The sequence below is a fragment of the Podarcis raffonei genome, chromosome Z, assembly GCF_027172205.1.
Source record: "Podarcis raffonei isolate rPodRaf1 chromosome Z, rPodRaf1.pri, whole genome shotgun sequence".
NCBI classification, from domain to species: Eukaryota; Metazoa; Chordata; class Lepidosauria; order Squamata; family Lacertidae; genus Podarcis; species Podarcis raffonei.
The window spans coordinates 23,491,620-23,513,347 of NC_070621.1; the positions used below are offsets into that span (position 1 = coordinate 23,491,620).

Consider the following 21,728-nt stretch of genomic DNA (forward strand, 5'->3'; position numbering starts at 1 on the left):
CTGAGAGACTTCAGAGAAGTGTGACTGGCCCAAGGTCACCCAGCAGCTGCATGTGGAGGAGCGGAGACATGAACCCGGTTCACCAGAGTCACCATCAGTTTTCAAGGGCCTCTATATCCTCCAAGCATTAGTCTGGAGGCCAGAACAATCCCAACACCTCACCTTGTGGCTGATCAGACTTCAAAGTGCTGGTTGACAACCCTGAAAAATAAGGTTATCACTTGTATGGATCAATGAATGATCTCAATATTATGGATGGAAAGACTGAAGCATTTTATTCAAGAGGTAGATTAGGGCATGACCTGAAGGTACATGAAGCTACTGCTCAAGGAGATCCAGGTCTGGTCAATACTTGAATGGGAGGCTGCCTAGGAACCACACGTGCACTGAGCTTTGATGATGGAAGATAGGCAGAATAGAAATGTACAAAAATAAACAGTCTGACCACCAGGGGGCAGTTGCTTCAGGGCTATGTTAAGACTGCAAGTTGACTTTCCCCTTAGTGCATATTAAGTACCGTATACATGGATGCAGCACTTGTGAACACAGCCTGTTTACGGACTGTTGTCTGGTTGGATCCTATAAAGAAACCAAAGCAACAGAAAAGCTCTCATCGCAAAAAAATGGTTCACCAGTAAATTATTTCCAAAAGCAATTCACAGTGGAAATACCTAGCATCCATATGTTGGCTAAAGGAGACATAGGGCAATGCAGGAAGTCACAAACACAAAGCTTAATTAGTTTTTTATTTTAAAAACTTCAAGGCATGAGATCATCCTATTTAAAAAGTGGCTGTTAATTCGTAAACTGAATAGAAGTATTGAGGACTTAATTAAAATGCATACAGTTTAACAAGTTTCATGAGTTACGAATAATTATAAACAAAAAATTCACAAGATTACAGAATGTGAACATATTTTAATGCAATGTTGTTTACTAAAATGGTAAAATTATTTACACCATGTATCAACCCACTGACCCCTTCCCCTTATTGCTCAATTCTAGTGTTTTCAAGTGAAAGTGATCAGTCATTATCAGGACACTAAAATGCAATATTCACAGTTGAGCATGTAGAGTTCTGAATCTTAAATCAGGACAAGAAAATGCATTTTTGAATTTATCAGTGTTAGTCATATTCAGGAACAGACCCACTGAAATCAATGGGTTTTTCAATGGGTCGGTTTCAAGTGTGACTTAACATAGGATATCTATAATACATTCCACAGTTTGGGGTGGGGCAGAGCCTCCCAGTTCTGCAATACTGATGCAAATTGAACAACCAGTATACATATTATATACAAAATAAGGTGGTACACTTCTGGACTGTACCAGAAGTCTGCAGGTGTGCAGTATCCAATATATGAATGCTCTCCCAAATTAAAAGAACCCGTACATGTAGTAAAATAGTGCATCAAGGAGATAGTGTGGCCCACCCCCTGTGGTTCTAGTTTAGTACATGCGGGAAGCTTTGTTACTTATAATTTGGAACATATGTAGGACACTCCTCACCTATGGAATTCTACCACGTCACCTATACCATACAAAATGGCTTTAAACCTTGTAGGGAACAACAGCATAAAATCAGTGATAGCGTTTGGCTTGGGTTTTCCAGTTTGCCAATGAAATTCCATAGCTTTATGTATACAGCTCTGTACATCTGAAATGTTCAAGGCACTTCCTCTTCCACTACTTGGGCATGTTACTATAGATCAGAGATGGGTAAACCTGCAGCCTTCCATATGTTACTGGGACCACAGCTCCCATCATTGGCCATGCTGGCTGAGACCAACAGGTGTTGGGAGTCCAACTTCTGAAGGCCTACAAGTTTCCCACCTCTGCTGTAGATCTACTTGACTGTTACAGGTTATGAAAAAGAAAAGAGGAACTTCTGTCGTGGGGATGGCCCAACCGCACACAAAAAATCAACTAAAGAGGCAGCATGGAAGGAGCAACCAATTCAAGATGTAAAGCACTCGAAACAGCACTAGGGAATGCTGAAAACACAGTAGGGAATGTGAAAACCAAGGAGATGCTCCACAGAATCATTTGTAAAGCCACTAAGTATACTGGGATGCACCTCTCAGGTGGTGTGTACATTAACTCAGAATAGCAGAACGGCTTGAGCAGAACTTGGGTTTTTACAGAATTAGACTCTGGGGTGATATTCTGTCCTCACAATCCTACTCAAAGTAGACCCACTGAAATTAATGAACCCATTAGTCATATCCCTTACCCTAATTTCACTGGGTCTACTCTGTGTACGGCTGGAGTTAAATACTACCCCAAATATAATTTACTTTCAGACTGAAGGCTACGTGGTTCTATCTTACAAACATTTGGATATTAAGAAAAAGATGACCAGATCATGAGCCAAGTAAAGTCTTCCACATTCATGGGTATTGAATACAATGTTCTCAAGTGTTGGAAGGGAGAGGTGGACAGTAATAAGGATGGGGGTGGGAAAATCATCCACGGGCTGCATCTTGGCTCCCCATGTGAAACCCTCAATCCTAGAGCAATCTGAAGGTGAAGAGGAAGTCAGTTTTGGGGCAATCTTTGTAGCTTTACACAAAGCTCCTGCAGCTTACTGAAAACTGAAAGGGCTGACATCCCCATTCCTCATAACATTTCACTGCTGTTGAATCAGTATGAGGACAAGAGGAAGGGGGGAGGCTCACACTGTGTACACATGCCTCAAACACTACCCCAAATAGGATGAATTGGGTAGTATTTTACATCTTTAAAAATGCAATACTTACATTATTTGAATCAACAAAATTCTGCATGCTACTATTAGTAGCAACACTGTTGGGCCATGTTTTTTTCATTAGAAATTGAATTAACAAACATTTGGCTCTTGTACACCTAACAGGTAACACGTATGGACCCTTTGTCAGACAAACTTTGGAATTCAACTGAGCTTTTAAACTGTCTGAGACTTGGAAGATTTGTAACCTAATCCTACAAAAGAGGAAAAGAGAGATTAATTGGAAACAAGTCACACTAGTGTCTATGGAATTAGCTTCTACATAATATGATCAGAATGGGAAGGTGGAGGTGTTTTTGTACAAGTCTTAATTTAAGACATACTACCAAAATGAAAAAGCTCCAAGCCTGGCACAGTGTTATGATTATTTGAAGCAAGAATGGGGTGGGGTGAGAATCCCACTGTAACCACTGAGCAAAGAAATGACATGCATCTAAAAAGACACATGGATAGTATTCAGAATTCATTACAAAGAGTGTCAAACACACACTCAAATCTTCTCAGTGCTAAGAAACTATCCAAAGAAAAACTCACAGGGGGAGGGGAATAATAGTAAGATTTGTGGGGTTTGGGCTAGTCTGTGATATTCAAATGTGACAGTTATGCACTTATGCACTGTAGCATCAGAAGCTTCAGTTACATCAGGCAAGAAACAATATTTAGACTTACTCTTTTTGGCAATACTGTACATAACTCTCAGCACCCTTTATAATGAATGGAAAAACACTACACTGCATTTCACACTGTACCACATTATTTGGCTATTCAAATATTCATTCTGCTTTCCAATACTCCTCTGTTCAATACCATGAACATTTTAACAGAATGTGAAATACCCACACTGAGTAATAAAAAGGTCTAAGTAGCAAGCAGCACCTCAAAAGTTCTATTTAACTGATATTCCATTTTTAATACTCAGTGTTCCATTTTAAAATCCAACTGGATAGCTCCTGCCATCAGGAATTTCCTCCTGGAGCCAGAAGCCTGGGCATCACTAAATATTTCAAGGTTCAAGTTATACCACATACCTTAGAATCCTTTGCTTTCGCAGCTGCGCAGTGTAAAGCATACTAAGGAGCACCCCGTTCAAGTCCATGATATTAAGGATTCCACAGGCACTCTGGTGCATGCACAGAGCTCCAAGTAAGCAATGGCTCCACCATTCTACTAAATGGGCAGCCCTAAACATGCAAGTGGTATATGCATACATAGATGCATGCAAGTTCTTGATGAAACAGGAGCTCTGGTCTGCACAAGAAGCTGCAATGCAAGGCTCATGATGGTGGTAGCTTGCTTTCTTCATCACCGCTGTTACAGCAGAGCCACAAGCAAGCAACATAAAATTGCAGGCACCTTCTGACCCCATTTTAGTCACAATTATAGCAACATAACTGGGGTAAAACTGGAATATGTAGTGTGAAAATACATGTAAACCAAACATTCCAGAGTCAAAGCTAACATATTCATCAAATAAATATTTCTGATGAATTTTTGGCTTCCCAATTCTTGAATCCTACCCTGCACTCATTAGAGGCTTTTCAGGTATAAGTGGCCTTTTGTGCTCAATATTATTCAGTCCACTGGACAGAGAGATATTCAGAGATATTCACAGAATCATAGATGAACACCTCACCTTCAAAATCAATCTGTCAATGAAAACCAAGCAAGGCAAGAGCCACCAAGCTGAGTGCATGTCTTGACATATATTTATTCAAAGAGTAAGTTATTGAAATAGAGGAACCTGGTGGCTTCCAGATCTGCCATGCTATTTCATTAGTACAGCTTACCCAGATTCTTTGAACTTTTTTAGAGGGATAGTCTTCATAGAAGGATGAATCACGTTATGTTGAACAAAATAATATTATAAGAGAATACCCAAGTACAACTCTGCTAAAAAATTATTTTCTTTACTGTATTTCAGTTCTGCCACAGTCCTTAAAACATAATGTAGATTACAATCCTACTCTCTACAATGTCTACTCAAAGGTAAGTCCCATTGAATCCAATGAGGTTTCAATGGTAAGTGGAGTTAGGATTGCAACTTTAGAGTAGACCATACTCAGGGGGATTTTTGATGTTCTCTCCATGAAAGCAGACACTCACCCCAGTACCATATCATAAAATGCATTTGAAAGTTTCCCCAGTTTCAATGGAAGCTAAGAGGCATGCTGTGGAAGAATTTCAAGCCAATAATCCCATTGGGTTTGTGACTCCTTAGAGATATACAGGTGTTGCAATAATACCTTTATAAATGTGATACATTTTCGCATTCATTTACTAACAAAGTGCACCTGAGCGGGACTTTTGGTAGTATGCACAAACCCATTATTGGCTTCATAGTATGGCACACTAATGGGTCATACAATCAGAAGAATGCTTACAGACATAATTCATAATAAATCTATGTAGAACAAATGTAAAACAATAGGAATTATATTACATTTTGTAAACCTTCATGTAGTATCACACTTAACATTATACAATGAGGCAATATTTATAGACCCATTGTCTATATTGCAAATGAACCCTCACCCTGCTTCCACAATGTAAAATGAGCAACTTTGCAAGTGCAGGACAAAACCAGTACTGCTGTTCATTGCAAGTCTTATACAACTGGATTATCAAAACTGTATTAATAGTTACTGAAAGCTAACCTTGGTTGTTTCTGTCAAGAATTTAAAGTAGTGTGAAATTGATGTACCGCGTCAGAAGGATGTATGTTTGGAAAACAGAGGGATTTCAAAATTCATAAGGCAGCATGCTCAAAAAAGGCTACAAGCAGCACTGATTCTATATCAATAGTGGCTATTATATCTGTAGTGACAACTCTGCATCACTGAAGAAGTTTAAAATAATAATTCAGGGTACACACAGAAGCCTCATTATTTAACATTAAAAATGTGCAAATTGTTTTCTTCTTAAAACAAAAGAAAGTAACATAGCAACGAAGCTACTCTACCAAAGAACACCTTTGTGTTTAAAAATCACAGAAAAGTAGACCATCTTCTCTCCAACATCCCCTACAAGGCACTACAGGTAGGAAACGACAGATAACATGAAAGGTAATACTGCTCCTCAGTCAGGTCGAAATATGGGATATTTTGGTAAGAATTCTATTAGTATTACCTATGGAAGGGGAAAAAACACAAACATATATTAACCAATACATTCAGCTCATTAGTGTACAGAATATTAGGTAAGCTACAAGTAATTAAATATGTTGGGTAAGATCATGGACGGTACTTTATACCAAATCAATTACTGGCCCATTTAATTCAACTCTTCTATACTGACTGTACTAAGGCTGTTGGGTGCGAAGGCCCACGGTGAAGTGTACCCAATTGACAATATTTCAGACCTGGCAGAATCCGTGACCAGGGAGAAGAGTCGGCAGAAGATTGGAAAAAATTTAAGGACTATTTACAGAAATATTGTAAAATTAAGGATTGTTGAATGATGCTGGATTGAAATTGAGTGGTTTCTAGCTGTAATGATATAAAGGAATATGAAAAAAAAGGATTGGATAGAAAACAAGGTGTTTATAAGCTGTAATGCTTTAAGTTAAGGATTTGCTGAACAAATAATTTGAAATGGAATACAAGAAGGGGAGGTATGAGGAGGTCAGAGAAATATGTTATGGAAAAGTATGTATTATGAGCTATATGTTTTTTTTTAAACTTTTTTGTTTGTTTTTTGTTTGCATAAAAATTGGAAACTTTAATAAATATCTCTTTAAAAAAAAGACAATATTTCAGACCTTGCTCCCCCTAGTGGATCCTGAGGGTGCTTTTTCACTGAATCTAACTTGGCAGTTTTCATCTTCTGAGTTACAGCTGCTTTCCGGTTGCTTATTCCTCAAGTGGCACCACCAACAAAGGGCAGGGTTATCAGCAGTTTTGTTGCCTTATATAGCACTTGAATGATCAGTGCAATGTGGGAAATGAAGCTTCTGCAACAATGTGGCAAGTCCATAAAAAGGGAAGCTTGAAACTTCTCTGTTCACAAACTTGGCAGCCACTGTGGCATCGTGCACAACCTCCTCTCTTCCCACTGCTCATGCATGTCACCAGTGAGCAAGTACAGGGCTGGTTACAACAGGTGACTCTGCCAATCTGAAACCTTTCCTGAACAAGTTACGCCCCTAAACACATGCAGAGGTCCTAACTAATCCAGGAGGAGGTGAATAATTCAGCACTAAAGGCTATGGGAATCTGAGCTAAAGGTCTGCACATATATGCATGTTACGGAAAATTCCCTGAGTGCCACAACACTCTCAGTCTCAAATGTTCAGAAATTCCAGTATGGTTCTGTAAAATTCAAAAGATATAGACAATGTAATGGAAGGTACACGGCTAAAACCTTGTTGCTACAACCAGCTTGCTTAAGAGCCACAGCTGAAATCTGTGATTTTAAAAAGGTCTGATGGGCCAATCTGCATCACCTCAGGACCAAAGATGATCACATTTACTTAAATATATATATGAACCAGAATGGTTAAGGATGGGGGGGGGGGAATGACAACAGCGACAAAGGTAAATGTAGATTCATGATATCCACAGGACGAACAGACAACTTCAGAAGAAAATCAATCTGCACCATTAGCAGCATGAGGACACAGTGCCAAAAATGTGGAAGTCCAATACAGCATGTAACAGATGAAACCAACATATATGGAATGAACAGAAAGGAAACGGGACGGGGGGGTAGGGGGGAGAGGAGAGGAGAGGAGAGGGACAGCTCTTTCCCACCTATCTAATTTGCACCACATGAGTAACTGGAGGCAAGGAACTGGACTGAAACTACAGCTTGGAAGCACAATACAGTGGCAACTTGGGTTACAGACGCTTCAGGTTACAGATTCCGCTAACCCAGAAGTATTACCTTGGCTTAAGCACTTTACCTCAGGATGAGAACAGAAATCGTGGCGGCAGTGGGAGGCCCCATTAGCAAAAGTGGTACCCCAGGTTAAGAACAGTTTCAGGTTAAGAACAGACTTCCAGAACGAATTAAGTTCTTAACCCAAGGTACCATTGTATCATATTAATCATTCTTCCCAATGCTACCAACTTTCTCCAAATGTTGAAATAAGGCAGACTTTTTAGAAAAAGAGTGCCCCTAGTCAATTACACAGACAGATACATAACCAATCCTATCCAGGTTTACTTAGAAGGATTTCCTACAGATTTCAGTGGGGCTTATTCCCAAATTAGTATGCACAGAACAGAAGAGCCAAGAGTGTTTTGTTCAAAGTAAGAGCAATTAATTGACAAATCAGACAGAAAAATAGGGAAACACCTTTGTAACCAACAATCTGTTAATAGAGAAGTATAAAGTACTTACATACTCCATCATATTGCTAGTTTCGCATTTCCTTTTACTCAACTTCCAGTGCAAACCAAGCTAGGAAAGTAATATAATGTTTAGCATTACCTTAATGGGAGCATAATATTTAGCATAATGTAACATGACTATCTGTGTGTATAGTTATTTTATCTGTCCATTTGGGATATTAGCATTTGTAAGGCTACAACTGGGGCACATAAGCAATACAGAAGCATCTTTAATCCAGCGTCTTTGTTAATTGCATACTACTTGCTTATAATAAATGTATTCACACTAAAACTGAAAAAACCCTGAAACACTCCACCATGATTAAAGCAGCCACTTCCCTTCTTACCTTATGATATAATCTGTTATTTTCCCATTCTAACAACTTCTCAATTGATCTTCTAGTCTAGGAAAGATGACCAAAATAGCGTTAGAATATGGATTCAATCAGTTTCCTTAAATATGGCCCATAAAACTGGCCCATGTGTCTGTTGCAATCGACAAGGAATTCTGCAAAGGATCTCTCATCTCTTTGGCTCTACACAAATAAGATAAGATGAAGGAGAACACAACAGAATAAAAAACATACAGTCTTCTCCAGTTTCGATATAGTCCGCATTGAACACTGTTTGCTGTGAAGAACAACAGCGGAAAGTGTTGTTGTGCTCATACCCTGTTTGTGGGCTTCCTAAAGGCATCTGATTAGGCACTATGGGAAAGACTAGATTGGCCTTTGGTCTCATTCAGCAAGGCCATTCTTATATATTTTGTTCTGTGAACCATCCTGAGACGTCTGGGTATAGGAAGGTATATAAATTCAAGCAAGCAAGCAAGCAAGCAATAAAATTAATATAAAATGAAAAATATGACCAGACTGCTTGCAGTATTTACAGAAGTTGCACAGGGTTTAGGAATTTTGATGATCATTAGTGTCTAGCCCCAAAGTAAAAAGTATATCTGGACTGTTCCAATTCAAGATAGATGACAGTGGGGAAACTATATTATTGAATGTTCACTATATACTTGTTCCTAGTCATATTGCTAGGGAACAAGAGCAGAAGAGTGCTATTGCACTCATATCTTGCTTGTGGGCTTCCTGTAGGCATATGGCTAGCCACTGTGAGAGCAGAATGCTGGACCAGATCCACCTTGGGCCTGATCCAGCAGGGGTCTGATGTTCTTAGGCTGTGCAGGAAGGACTATGAAACAAGCGAACAGCTTTTTAACCTAGCCTTCTCCAGAAAATTTTCTATATACAGGGAATAGTTTTTTGCTGGAGGGAGCATTCACTCATGCCACCTCTAACTGCAGTCTGAAGTAGTACAGCCGAGAAACATATTATGAGTCATAAGTTTATATCAGTGCTGGGGAACCTGTAGTCCTCCAGATGTTGCTAACTCCAACTCCTATCACTGCATGATCATTGTCCATGATCATTGTCCATGAGGGCTGAGGAGAGATGGAGTCCACCAACATCTGGAGAGTCACAGGTTTCCCACCCATGGCTTATGCCATATTATGTAAAGTATTTCTATCCTAATCTTGCAGTCTGAAGACATGATACACAAGGGAAAAGGGAGGAGGAGGGGGAAAGGAAGGTGAGGCACCAGTTCTTAAAGTTACAGTTCTTATAAAGACCAGCTGTGATGGAAACAGTACAGATAGCCTGACAGAAGGGCACCCACCAAATGATAGTTGATGGGAGGGCCAAAGGCCTGTTAGCAGGGGCTATGGAATAGCCTGGTGGAGTAACTGGAAATGAGAAGGGGTTAATTTCCTTCATGAGTGTAAATTATTCCATGGATGAGCTAATCACAGGTACAAGGTCAGACAAGCCAGTGTCCTGACTATATCTGTGATATGTCATGGCAGCTCTGTGTGTCAGCCTGTAGGTCTGCAGTTTATCTGTCTGTCTGTTGGTTAGTATGTCAATGTTACCTGTCCACTGTTACATCTTTACATGTTACAAGTTATTTAAAGCAACCAAGATACTGTACTTTGTAGTTGCATGCACCTGTATATATCTATCTGCAAAAACCTACAAGCTGTATATATCCATAACTGTTTTACTGGGCCTTATCTTCTGCAATAGTAAACTATCTGAACCTTTCTCAGCTTACATGTGGTTACTGGTACTGGAAGCAACTGCCACTGCGTGGATATCTCACCTTAGACTCCCATCATAGTCCTGCTTCTTTTCTCCCCCTCTGCTCTATGACCTGATGGAATAGTCCTATGGGATTCAGTTGCAACACTACTGGAATTTTGGCACAAGTGCACAGGGTGATCTTGGTGGCAACTGGTTTGAAGTGAATTAACACTCAAGCAAGAATATACCAACCAGGTTTAATACTGAGCCTACTGAAATAGCTATCACCTTCATTTCTCTAATTTAAAGTGAGTAGAGGTTCCTAGACATCTGCCTAAAACAGGCATAATTCTGTACCTTCCTTATTTTCCAAACCTGCACTGTCTTCTGCTCTCTATCAAAATGAATGCATTATGAGCAATTAGCTAAGGTTTGGGTGACAAGAGCTTTGAAAGCCTCAAGAATGCAAAACTAAGGCACTTAGGATTTATTGAAAGGACACCGAACAAATTCAGGCATCTAGAAGTATTGATTGCATTTCTACAGAAATAACTTAACAGGCAAGTAAAGAATTTAAGGCCATGAGTCACACAGGACTGTTTACAAAAGAAAATAATGTATGAATTAATTAATTAAAAGAATAAATTCTGCATATCATGGTGTTGTAATTAATTTTAATCATTTGGATATAAATCAGAGTAACAGAGTTCTTGTTGTTTGAAAAAATAATGAGAAAAATGCTGACAGAAAAGGACAGATGTTCTAGGGTCAGTACAAGAAAGATGTGAATTATTTTGAAATATATTAAAGAACAAAGGTTTGTGCAACTAACAATCTAAAAGCAATAAAGAAATTAAGAGCTCAAGCAACTGCAGGTAGCTGCTGGTGACACCAGTAGCCTAATATGTGTACTTACTCTTTTGTTCAGACAGACAGCAGGCCACAGACTGCAGCCAAGTGTGCAGCAGCAGCACAAACAGCCACAGAGAAGCCATTTTACACTGATAGGGAGATTCTTCTTTAAACATACATTTACACGACTGATACTTGTCTTGAATTCTTCCGGAGCAACCTGGAAAAGCAAGAGATAAACCTATACTGTACTGGGAACCATGTATATAGAGAGAAAGTAGAAAAAGAAAATATAATTCTGGGATTTATTTATTTCATAAAATTTATATGCTGCTTGATTGTAAAAAAATATTGTAAAGGCTGTCAGGAATTAGAACTCTACTGCCAGTTTGTGTGTGAGGAAATGCAGTAATCACTAAGGATGAAATTTTTGTTTTAGTTACTCTACAGAAACTTTTGGTATTCTTACTTGTGTTTTTTGCCTGCATAAATAGATTTAAATACTTCAACTTCATACCAAATCAGTTATTTTTATCATCATCATCATAATCAATGTTAAACACAGTAAAAGTGAGCTTTCTCTCTCTCTCTCTCCCCCTCCCTCTGCAAATACAGTTTTAGCAGGCTACAGTAAGCCACACAGTCCTTAGGATAATGTTGCATGTGTGAATTATGGAATCCTTTTCAAATATCCTCTCACACAAAGGTTGCAAGGTACAGAAACGTGATGGTCCTCAAGGAGCAAGTGACCAGAATAATGGTCCTCAGTAAAACAGTGTTTTAGGAAATTTGAAATTTTCTGGAGGAAAAACAACCCAAACACCCAGACAGCATTCTAAGAGATTCCTTTTCGGCCCAGTACACCATAAAAGGGTATGAAGGTGGAGGGAAGGGTCATAATATTTTACAACAGGATACAAGAGAGGAAAGGAGCAATGACCAGCAGGCTCACTCTCCCTTCTTTGGCCATCATAATCACAGCCCAATCAATCACGCCTTGTGCCAAATTACAATACGAAGGGAATGTTTTATGACTTACACCTCCTTGCACTGGACACCAATTTCCCCACAGAAGTCCTTGTTGTTTTAAGATCAGGACAGGAAACTGGACTTTCCCCCTAAAGGATTATTGATTGATCCAGGTGACAGGGAAGTGGCAGATTTAAGACCATATATCACAAACCAATATTTTCATCCATCAACTAAGAACTGAAAGCTAGGACTGAGACTTCTTGCCTGAACATGCAATTCTGTTGCATGTTGAGAAGATTACCAACATATTCATTAAAAGAATTAAGTGAACAAAAAAAAAAAGGGACAAGAGTTTGGGGAGAACTGAAAGATTTACCAAGGAAAAAGAATGATTGTAAAGTTGAAGAGGAGGGAAATAAAATTGATTGTTAGGGCCTATATTTTGAGACCTATCCCCATTCTTCATCTTGTCTTTTTAAAGCTTATCATAGGCTTCCTACTTACAAACTTCCTTTTGTACAAATTAAAACAAAATCTCAATCCAGTTATCTCAATTTAAAAAATCATTACACAAAATATGTTCACATTCTTTATTTATGAAGATACTTTGTATTATCAACACATATGATCAATAATATAAGAATTCAAATATTAAAAAACAATCCAGCAATCTAAAATGTGGAGTTTAAACATAATTGTTCTGTTGCATCTTAATCCTACAAATATCCTTTTTAGAATATAAAGGTAAAGGTACAGGATTAAATATACTGTATAAGGAACAAAACACACTCAGCAGAATATCTTCACAATACTTGCTATAACTCAGCAATATCTTACTATTGCTAAAATTAGTATGTATTGGCATTGTTATAATCCAGAATTCCATGATATTAAAAGTGTTCCATGGTAATTGCTACTGACTTTAACTTAAGTATTTTAAATTATGCCCGTGTTGAAAATGAAATGGATTGTAGTTACAGAACCAAAGATAATATGTGTTCCAGATAGCATCTTCATTTATAATTTGTTAGTGCTTAAAATGTACAAGGCACTTTACATTTAAAAGTGTACAGGTCCCTATTGCACAAGGTATTAGTTGTGTGCCCGGACATTAGAAAGTTGAAGCAAGATTTGTGGAAATTATAGATGCAAGAGAGAAGCATAAAACAAAATGAGGATTCTGGGACGAGCTAAATGAACCTTGAATCCAATCAGATGAAGTGACTAAGATGTCAACAAACCTACACCTGGTACTCTGTCCACAACACATTAACTTGAATGTAAATTCCATGAAAATCAGTGGCTGGATCTCAAAATATAGGAATACAGATCAGGATCACCAGATCTTTCAGTTCTTTCAACATTTAAGACATTCAGCCGACTGAAAGAAAAGCATTTTTGCAATTTACACGGGGTACATGTGCTGACTTACCTTCCCTGTCAGAACAGAGGGAAATTCGGTGTCAAACTTGTTGGTTAAGCCAAACCTTAAAAAACAAAAGAGAAAAAGTATTTCCACCTAACTTGTTTCTAACGCCATAAGTTATATATCGCTGCTACTTTCCACATCAGCTTTCAAGTGTTCATAGTACATTTTAAAGTACTACTGAAAACGTGCAGAGAACATAGCTCCTTTTATTAACACTTAATTTAAAAACCACATCCAAAGGCATGCACCTTCCTCCCACTTTCATGGTTATAGACTATTAGGGCAATTGATGTTTCTATCTGTATAGTGACTATAAAGTTCATCCGTTTCTTGCTTATGCCCACAGCCTGATGAACTGTAAAGAGTACTTTGCTGAGATTATTGCAGAACCAGAAAACTAAAGGAGGAATTCAGCACAGCTCTTGACAATTGTTTCAGACAGAATGATCCCCCCTCTTCTCTCCCCATATCCTATTCCAGAGTTTCTCATGACCCTCATAGAGGCAATTTGTGGGGGGCATGTGGGGGGAGAGGGTTAAAGCTGTGCAGTCCTTTCTTGGGATTCTGCTAGTGAGACTCATCAGCTGAATATGACTCTAGGAATTAGGGGCATAATCCTTTCAACAAAACCGATGCAAAAATTATTGCACTTTGAAAACCCCCCCCACTTTACTGTTGAGCTCCCTTTGGATGACAAAATGACGCAACATCTTAACAGTAATCCCAGTGGGTCCCTCACAGGATGGAATCACAGCAGTGTCATTTTGGCTTTGCTACCTGCCTTGCATACACCAGGGCTAGGCAATGTCTGGTTTCCAGCATCAGGTTAGATATCACCAGCTAAACTTCACAATAAAACAATGTATCACAATGTCTGAAATAAATATGAAACTATGTGGCAAAGAGATAACCTCCTTCTTTAAAAAAACCATCAACCTTTATTTTTAATACGGAGGGAAGCTATTTATGGGGCACCAAAAACGTAAACTCCAGGAAATGGAAATGAAAACACTTCTCTCCTTCTTTTTCACCAGTGGCTGTGGGCCAGAGGGAACAAAAAGGAAGGTGAAGAAGCACATAAGGAAGCATAGGGGGTGTGGGAGGGGACTGTGTGAGAAAGCAAAGGGGCAGGGGAATATTAGAGAGAGTACGATGGTAAGGAGGAGAAAATGGGGAACGTAGAGGGGGAGACACATACATGTGTGTACACACAGAAGCGGAGAAGAGAGGAAAGGGACAAAGACATGAGGGATACACAGGCACACATTCATGAAAAGATTTTGGTTCTTCTCAAGCCACCATGGCTTGACCCCTATTGCAGGAAAACTTTGCAGGGGGAAAAACAGCAACCTTTCATAAAGTGGCACTGTGCACAAGGTCGATATTTGGCGCCCCCAGATGGATTTTCTCAATTTTGCACCGCCTCAGATTTTTGAACGCATGAAATTAACTATGTAAAAACGAGAACAGAAATAATGGACTGCAAACAGTGTTAAGTACCCCAAGGGAAAAAAAACTCTGCAAGAAAAGCAGGTCCTACATGCAATGTATCATATGATAAATGACGCTCTGCTCCTTGAAAACACATGGAGACTGATAAACTAAAATGAGCACCCTACATCAATATAGGTCAGGCTGTAACTAGGGCTGGATGATGTCTGGTTTTAAAAATAGTCGTATATCACCAGCAAAACATCACGATATACCAATATAACACAATGTCTGAAATAAGGATGGAATTATGAAGAGGTGAACGGGGTAATGTCCTGGCAACTGCTACTACTTAGGGGTCTGAAACTTAATTCCCCCCCATGCTTTTAACATATTGTTGCCACTGTTATTTTAAAATACAAATAATTTTTAAATTAGGACACTTTCTCTAAAATTAAAGTTGTAGAAGTAATTAGTAGCGTGGATATGAAAGGAAAGGTGGGAGGAGGTTCCCTTACAGACACAAGGGAGACACACACACAGAGAGAGAGAGAGAAGCTGAGAAGGCACGAGAGAAGATTCAACAGAGCAATGTTTATTATTATTATTATTATTAACTCATAAGTAAATAGTCGCTGTTTATTTTTCTATGGAACAAGTGGTGACTTCCAAGCCAATCCCAGCTGAGACCAGCAGCAGTTCAAAGGCAGCACTGGACAGCTCAGCTCTTGAGAAACGAGGCAAAAAAGACTTTCAAGTTTAAGGAGCTGCAGAGCAATGGAGAGTGAAGGAAACCCTCTCTATTTACTCCAACACAGAGAAACATCGGAACCACGGCATAAGGTTTTCCTGCCTTTGTTCTGTTGTTCCGCCTGCACTGCTCTGGCTCTGGGAAGAAAGGGTTCTGGCATGGTCCTAGAGCCCTTCCCTCCTTCCCAAAGATGGGCAAGCACTTACTATCCTTCGGGGGAGGGGGTAATGCCAGGGGTCTGGAAGCCAGACAAAATGGAGGCAGTTTGTAATCTTTCACAAAATGGAGCCTTTGCAATGCTAATATCTGGTGCCCCCAAGCGGATCTTCTCAATTCTGAACCTTCTAGGACTTTTGGATTAATTAAATAGCATAGCACTGTGTAAAAATAAGAATGACAATAATGGACTGGAAACGTTAAGACCCCCCCCCCCATTCCCCAAAGCAGATCCTACATGGAGCATCCTACAGAAAGGAAAATGGCTGCAGCTAGGGCTGGACAATGTCTGGTTTTCAACATCGTGATATGTCACCAGCTAAACATCGCAATATTACCAATATAACACAATGTCTGAAATGAGGATGGAACTATGGGGCTATGTCCCGGCAACTGCTATTCCTTAAGGTTCTGAAACATAAATATCTACTTACCTTTAACATATTGTTACAATATTCTGTAGAACACATTTTAAAATTATTACACTTTATCTAAAATTAAAGCTGTAGAAGTAATACGTGGCATAGATATGAAATGAAAGGTGAGAGAAGGTTCCCTAACAGACACAGAAATAGGAACGCAAGAGAGTGGAAGAAAGATTAAACAACAGGACAAGGTTTATTATTATTTATTCATATGTAAAATAACTCCAGTCTATTTTTCCATAGGACAAGACTTTGCTTCCAAGCGAGCCCCGGATGAGGGCGGTAGCATGCATCATTTCAGAGATGAGGCAGAAAGCACTTTCAAGTGTCAGGAGCTGCAGAACAGAGTAAATTGATAAATGGAGAACAAAGGAAACCCTCCTTTGCTCTCATTCCCACCCACAGAGACACCTGAACAAAGCTGTGATCCCATAAGGTTTTCCGGGTTTAGGGAGGGTGGTGCTAGAGGGCATCCCAGAGCCCTTATCTCAATTTCCCAAAGGTGGATAAGATAATGGACTATAGACGATCTATTGAAAGATACAACTAGAAAGATAAAACTGTGGAGGAAAACCTTGGGCACAGCTCTGGCTCAGGGAAGGAAGATCCAGGGCTACTGCGGGGTCCTAGAGACCTTCCCTTCTTCCAAAAAATGGGCAAGCAAGTACTATGCTTCCGTCATTGGGAAGGCAATGCCAGGGCTCTGGAATCCCAGAGCCCCTGCGCCACCCTCCAAAAGCCAGACAAAATGGAGGCACTGTTATCTTTTATAAAATGGCTGCTTGTGAGTCCTCTATTTGGCGCCCCAAGTGGATCTTCATAATATTGCACCACTTAGGACTTTTGCATTAATGAAATAGCATAGCGCTGCGTAAAATGAGAACAGCAATAATGGACTGCAAACAGCATTAAGCACTTGAGGGATGAAAAATCCCTACAAAAAAAGCAGGTCCTATATGCAGTGTATCATATATGAGGTTCTGCTCCTTGAAAAAGCATGGAGATTGACAGACTGAAATGAATATCCTACATAAACATAGCCCAGAAAGGAAAATGGCTGCAGCTAGGGCTGGACGATGTCTGGTTTTCAACACTGTGGTACGTCACCAGCATAACACAATGTCTGAAATATGGATGGAAGCAACTGCTACTTAGGCATCTGAAACTTATAAATATCTGCTTGCCTTTAACATATTGTTACAACTGTTATTTTATAGTAAGGATAATATTTAAATTAAGACACTTTCTCTAAAATTAAAGTTGTAGATGTAATTGGTAGCATAGATATCAAAGGAAATGTGAGAGAATGTTCCCTGATAGACATGAGGGAGACAAAGACACACAAGCATGCCCTCAAATACAGAAGGGGAGAAGGGAGAAACAAGGCTTAAGCAACTGAAGGCAGCAGTTATTCAAAGCAGCACTGGACAGCAGCATTCGCATCTCTTGCCATGTGAGACAGAAAGGGCTTATGAGTCTCTGGAACTACAGAGAGAAATAAATAGATAAATGGAGAAGAAAGGAAACCGCTTATCCATTTACTTATTCCCCGTGCACAGAGACATCTGCGCAAAGGCATAAGGTTTCCGGACTTTGGGAGGGCGGTACCAGTCACCCTCCCAAAGTCAGATAAAATGGATCTTCTCATATTTTTGCCACCTCGATTTCTCTGTGCTGTTCTTCTGTCTACGAAGAAAGATCCAGGGCTCTCAAAGATCACTTGCCCTGCCCTCCCAAAGTCAGACAAAATAGAGGCACATTTGAGGAAATCCAGAAAAAGGAATACACACACAGAAGGGGAGAAGGGAGGAATGAGGCTTAAACAGCAGGGTAAGGTTTATTATTATTATTATTTTGAACTCAGAAGTAAATGACCCCAATCTATTTTTCCATGTGAGGGACCCAGCAGGGCTCAGGTGTCAGGAGGTGTGTGTGTGAGAGAGTAAGTAGATTAATTTAAATAAAAGGAAACCCACTCTCCATTTATTTATTCCCACGCATAGAGACACCTGTGCAAAACTGCAATCTCATAAAGCTTTCCCAGCTTTGAAGGGCAGTGTCAGGGCCATGGCAGCACCTCAGAACCCTCATACTGTCCTTCCAAACCTTTTGAGGCCAATATTTCTCACCCACAAGTGGAGTTTCTCAGTTATGGATCTTGCAAAAATTGTGGCATCTCAGCCTGGGGAACTGTACTGCTAGCACTGCTCTGGCTGTTGGAAGGAAGATTCAGGTCTCTGTTGTGGTCCTAGCGCCCTTCCCTCCTTCCCAAAGATGGGCAAGCACTTCTTGAGCTTCCGGCTTAGGGGAGGCTGTGCCATAGTCCTTGCGCCACCCTCCAAAAGCCAGACAAAATGGAGGCACTCTGTTATCTTTTATAAAATGGTGGCTTGTGAGTCCGCTATTTGGCACCCCCAAGTGGATCTTCATAATATTGCTCCACCTAGGACTTTTGGATGAATGATTTAACACTGCGTTGTTTAAAAATGGGAACAACAATAATGGACTAGAAACAGTGTTAAGTACCTCAGGGAGGAACCCCTGCCCCCAACCAGAAATGTAGGTCCTACCTGTAATGTATGTTTTGATAAATGAAAATGCATGGAGATGGACACACTGAAATGGTATCCTACAGAAAGGAAAATGGCTGCAGCTAGGTCTGGACGATGTCTGGTTTTCAACATCGCGATATGTCACCAGTTAAACATTGTGATATACTGATATAACACAATGTTTGAAATAAGGATGAAATTATGAAGAGACAAACGGGGTAATGTCCTGGAAACTGCTGCTACTTAGAGGTCTGTATTACCTTTAACAAATTGTTCCAACTATTGTTTATGGTAATTTTTAAATTAGGACACTTTCCCTAAAATTAAAGCTATATAATTAGTGGCATAGATTTCAATGGAAATGTGAGAAAATGTTCCCTAATAGACATGAGGGGAGACACAGGCGCACAACCCTGCACACATATACAAAATGGGAGAATGGAGGGAGGAGGCTTAAACAAAAAGCAAGGTTTATTATTATTTTTAACTCATAAGTAAATAACCCCTGTACAGGACTGCCATTGTTCTGTGCAGGAAATCTGCGGCACTGCTCTGGCTCTGGAAGAAAGATTCAGGGTTCTGGCATGGTCCTAGAGCCCTTCCCAAAGATGGGCAAACACTTCTTAGGCTTCCGTCATTAGGAAGGCAGTACAAGGACTATGGCAGCATCCCAGAGCCTCCACCCCGCTTTCCAAAAGCCAGACAAAATGGAGGCACTTTGTAATCTTTACAAAATGGCACCCTCTGTGAAGCTAATATGTGGTACCACCAAGTGGATCTTCATAATATTGCACCAACTATGACTTTTGGATGAATGAAATAACACTGTGCTGTTTAAAAATGAGAACAGCAATAATGGGGTTAAAAACAGTGTTAAGCACCTCAGGGGAGAAAAAACCCTACAAGAAAAGCACGTCCTGTATTCAATGTATCATAAATGAGGTTCTGCTCCTTCAAAACGCATGGAGATTGAGAGACTAAGTAGGTCTGGACGATGTCTGGTTTTCAACATTGTGATATGTCACCAGCTAAACATCGCAATATACGAATATAACACGATGTCTGAAATAAGGATGAAACTATATAGAGATGAATGGGGCAATGTCCTGGCAACTGCTGCTCCTCAAAGTTCTTATATTTACTTAGCTTTAACTTATTGTTACCACTGTTATTTTATTGCACAGATAAATTTTAAATCAGCACACTTTTTTAATATTAAATCTGTAGAAGTAATTAACAGCACAGGTATGAAAGGAAAGGTGAGAGAGGGTTCCCTTACAGACACAAAGGAGACACATACAGAAGAACACAGAGAGAGAGAAGGGGAGAAGGGGGGAAGGAGGCTTAAACAACAGAGCAAGCTTTTTATTATTATTTTTAACTCAGATGTAAATAACCAGAAGCAAGCCCTGGCTGAAGGCAGTGCTGGACAGCAACATGAGCTGCTTTGGGGAGGCAAGGCAGAAAGGGCACAGGCACCTGTACAAAACTGTGATTGCAAAAGATCTTTTCAAGGGTGTGCCATCTCCCTCTAGCTCAGGGATGGTCCTAGAGCCCTTCCCTTCTTCCAAAAAATGGGCAAGGACTTACTATGCTTCTGTCATTGGGAAGGAGGTGCCAGGGCTCTGGTGGTGACCAAGCCCTTGCGCCACCCTCCAAAAGCCAGACAAAATGGAGGCACTGTTATCTTTTATAAAATGGTGGCTTGTGAGTCCGCTATTTGGCACCCCAAGTGGATCTTCATAATATTGCACCACTTAGGACTTTTGGATGAATGAAAAAGCATAGCGCAGTGTAAAAATGAGAGCAGCAATAATGGTATGCGAGGAGCATTAAGCACTTGAGGGATGACAAATCCCTACAAGAAAAGCAGGTTCTATATGCAATGTATCATATGAAAGATGAGGTTCTGCTCCTTGAAAAGGCACAGAGACTGATAGATTTAAATGAGTATCCAACATCAAGTCTGGCTTTAAACACTGTGGTATACCAGTAGGTGAGCATCATGATATACTGATACAGCACGGTGTCTGAAATTAGGATTAAACTATGTAGAGGCAAATGGACTCATGTCCCGGCTACTGCTACTATTTAGAGGTCTGAAACATAAATATTTACTTACCTTTAACATATTGTTATAACTGTTATTTTCTGACACAGATAATTTTTAAATTAGCACACTTTCTCTAAAATTAAAGTTGTAGATGTAATTGTTAGCATAGATATCAAAGGAAATGTGAGAGAATGTTCCCTGATAGACATGAGGGAGACAAAGACACACAAGCATGCCCTCAAATACAGAAGGGGAGAAGGGAGAAACAAGGCTTAAGCAACTGAAGGCAGCAGTTATTCAAAGCAGCACTGGACAGCAGCATTCGCATCTCTTGCCATGTGAGACAGAAAGGGCTTATGAGTCTCTGGAACTACAGAGAGAAATAAATAGATAAATGGAGAAGAAAGGAAACCGCTTATCCATTTACTTATTCCCCGTGCACAGAGACATCTGCGCAAAGGCATAAGGTTTCCGGACTTTGGGAGGGCAGTACCAGTCACCCTCCCAAAGTCAGATAAAATGGATCTTCTCAAGAGAGACACACACACAGATACAGAAGGGGAGAAGGAAGAAACAAGGCTTAAGCAACTGAAGGCAGCAGTTATTCAAAGCAGCACTGGACAGCAGCATTCGCATCTCTTGCCATGTGAGACAGAAAGGGCTTATGAGTCTCTGGAACTACAGAGAGAAATAAATAGATAAATGGAGAAAAAAGGAAACCGCTTATCCATTTATTTATTCCCCGTGCACAGAGACATCTACGCAAAGGCATAAGGTTTCTGGACTTTGGGAGGGCAGTACCAGCCACTCTCCCAAAGTCAGATAAAATGGATCTTCTCAAGAGAGACACACACACAGGAGCA

At 39.9% G+C, this 21,728-nt stretch overlaps 1 protein-coding gene across 2 annotated transcripts in view; it reads right to left on the reverse strand.

Annotated features, from left to right (window-relative positions):
- Nucleotides 1-727: 727 nt before the first annotated feature.
- The window catches only part of LOC128406363 (cysteine-rich hydrophobic domain-containing protein 2-like), a 32,229-nt gene continuing 11,228 nt past the window's right edge, over nucleotides 728-21,728 (reverse strand). The window contains exons 2-6 of one of the 2 annotated variants that reach the window (XM_053373691.1): nucleotides 13,441-13,495; nucleotides 11,101-11,256; nucleotides 8,445-8,501; nucleotides 8,108-8,167; nucleotides 728-5,893 (exon numbers count right to left, since the gene is read on the reverse strand). In XM_053373691.1, coding sequence (XP_053229666.1) covers nucleotides 5,843-5,893; nucleotides 8,108-8,167; nucleotides 8,445-8,501; nucleotides 11,101-11,256; nucleotides 13,441-13,495 — 379 coding nt within the window. In that variant the 3' untranslated portion in view covers nucleotides 728-5,842. The remainder of the gene's footprint in view (nucleotides 5,894-8,107; nucleotides 8,168-8,444; nucleotides 8,502-11,100; nucleotides 11,257-13,440; nucleotides 13,496-21,728) is intronic. The other variant, XM_053373692.1, reaches the window with a different exon arrangement.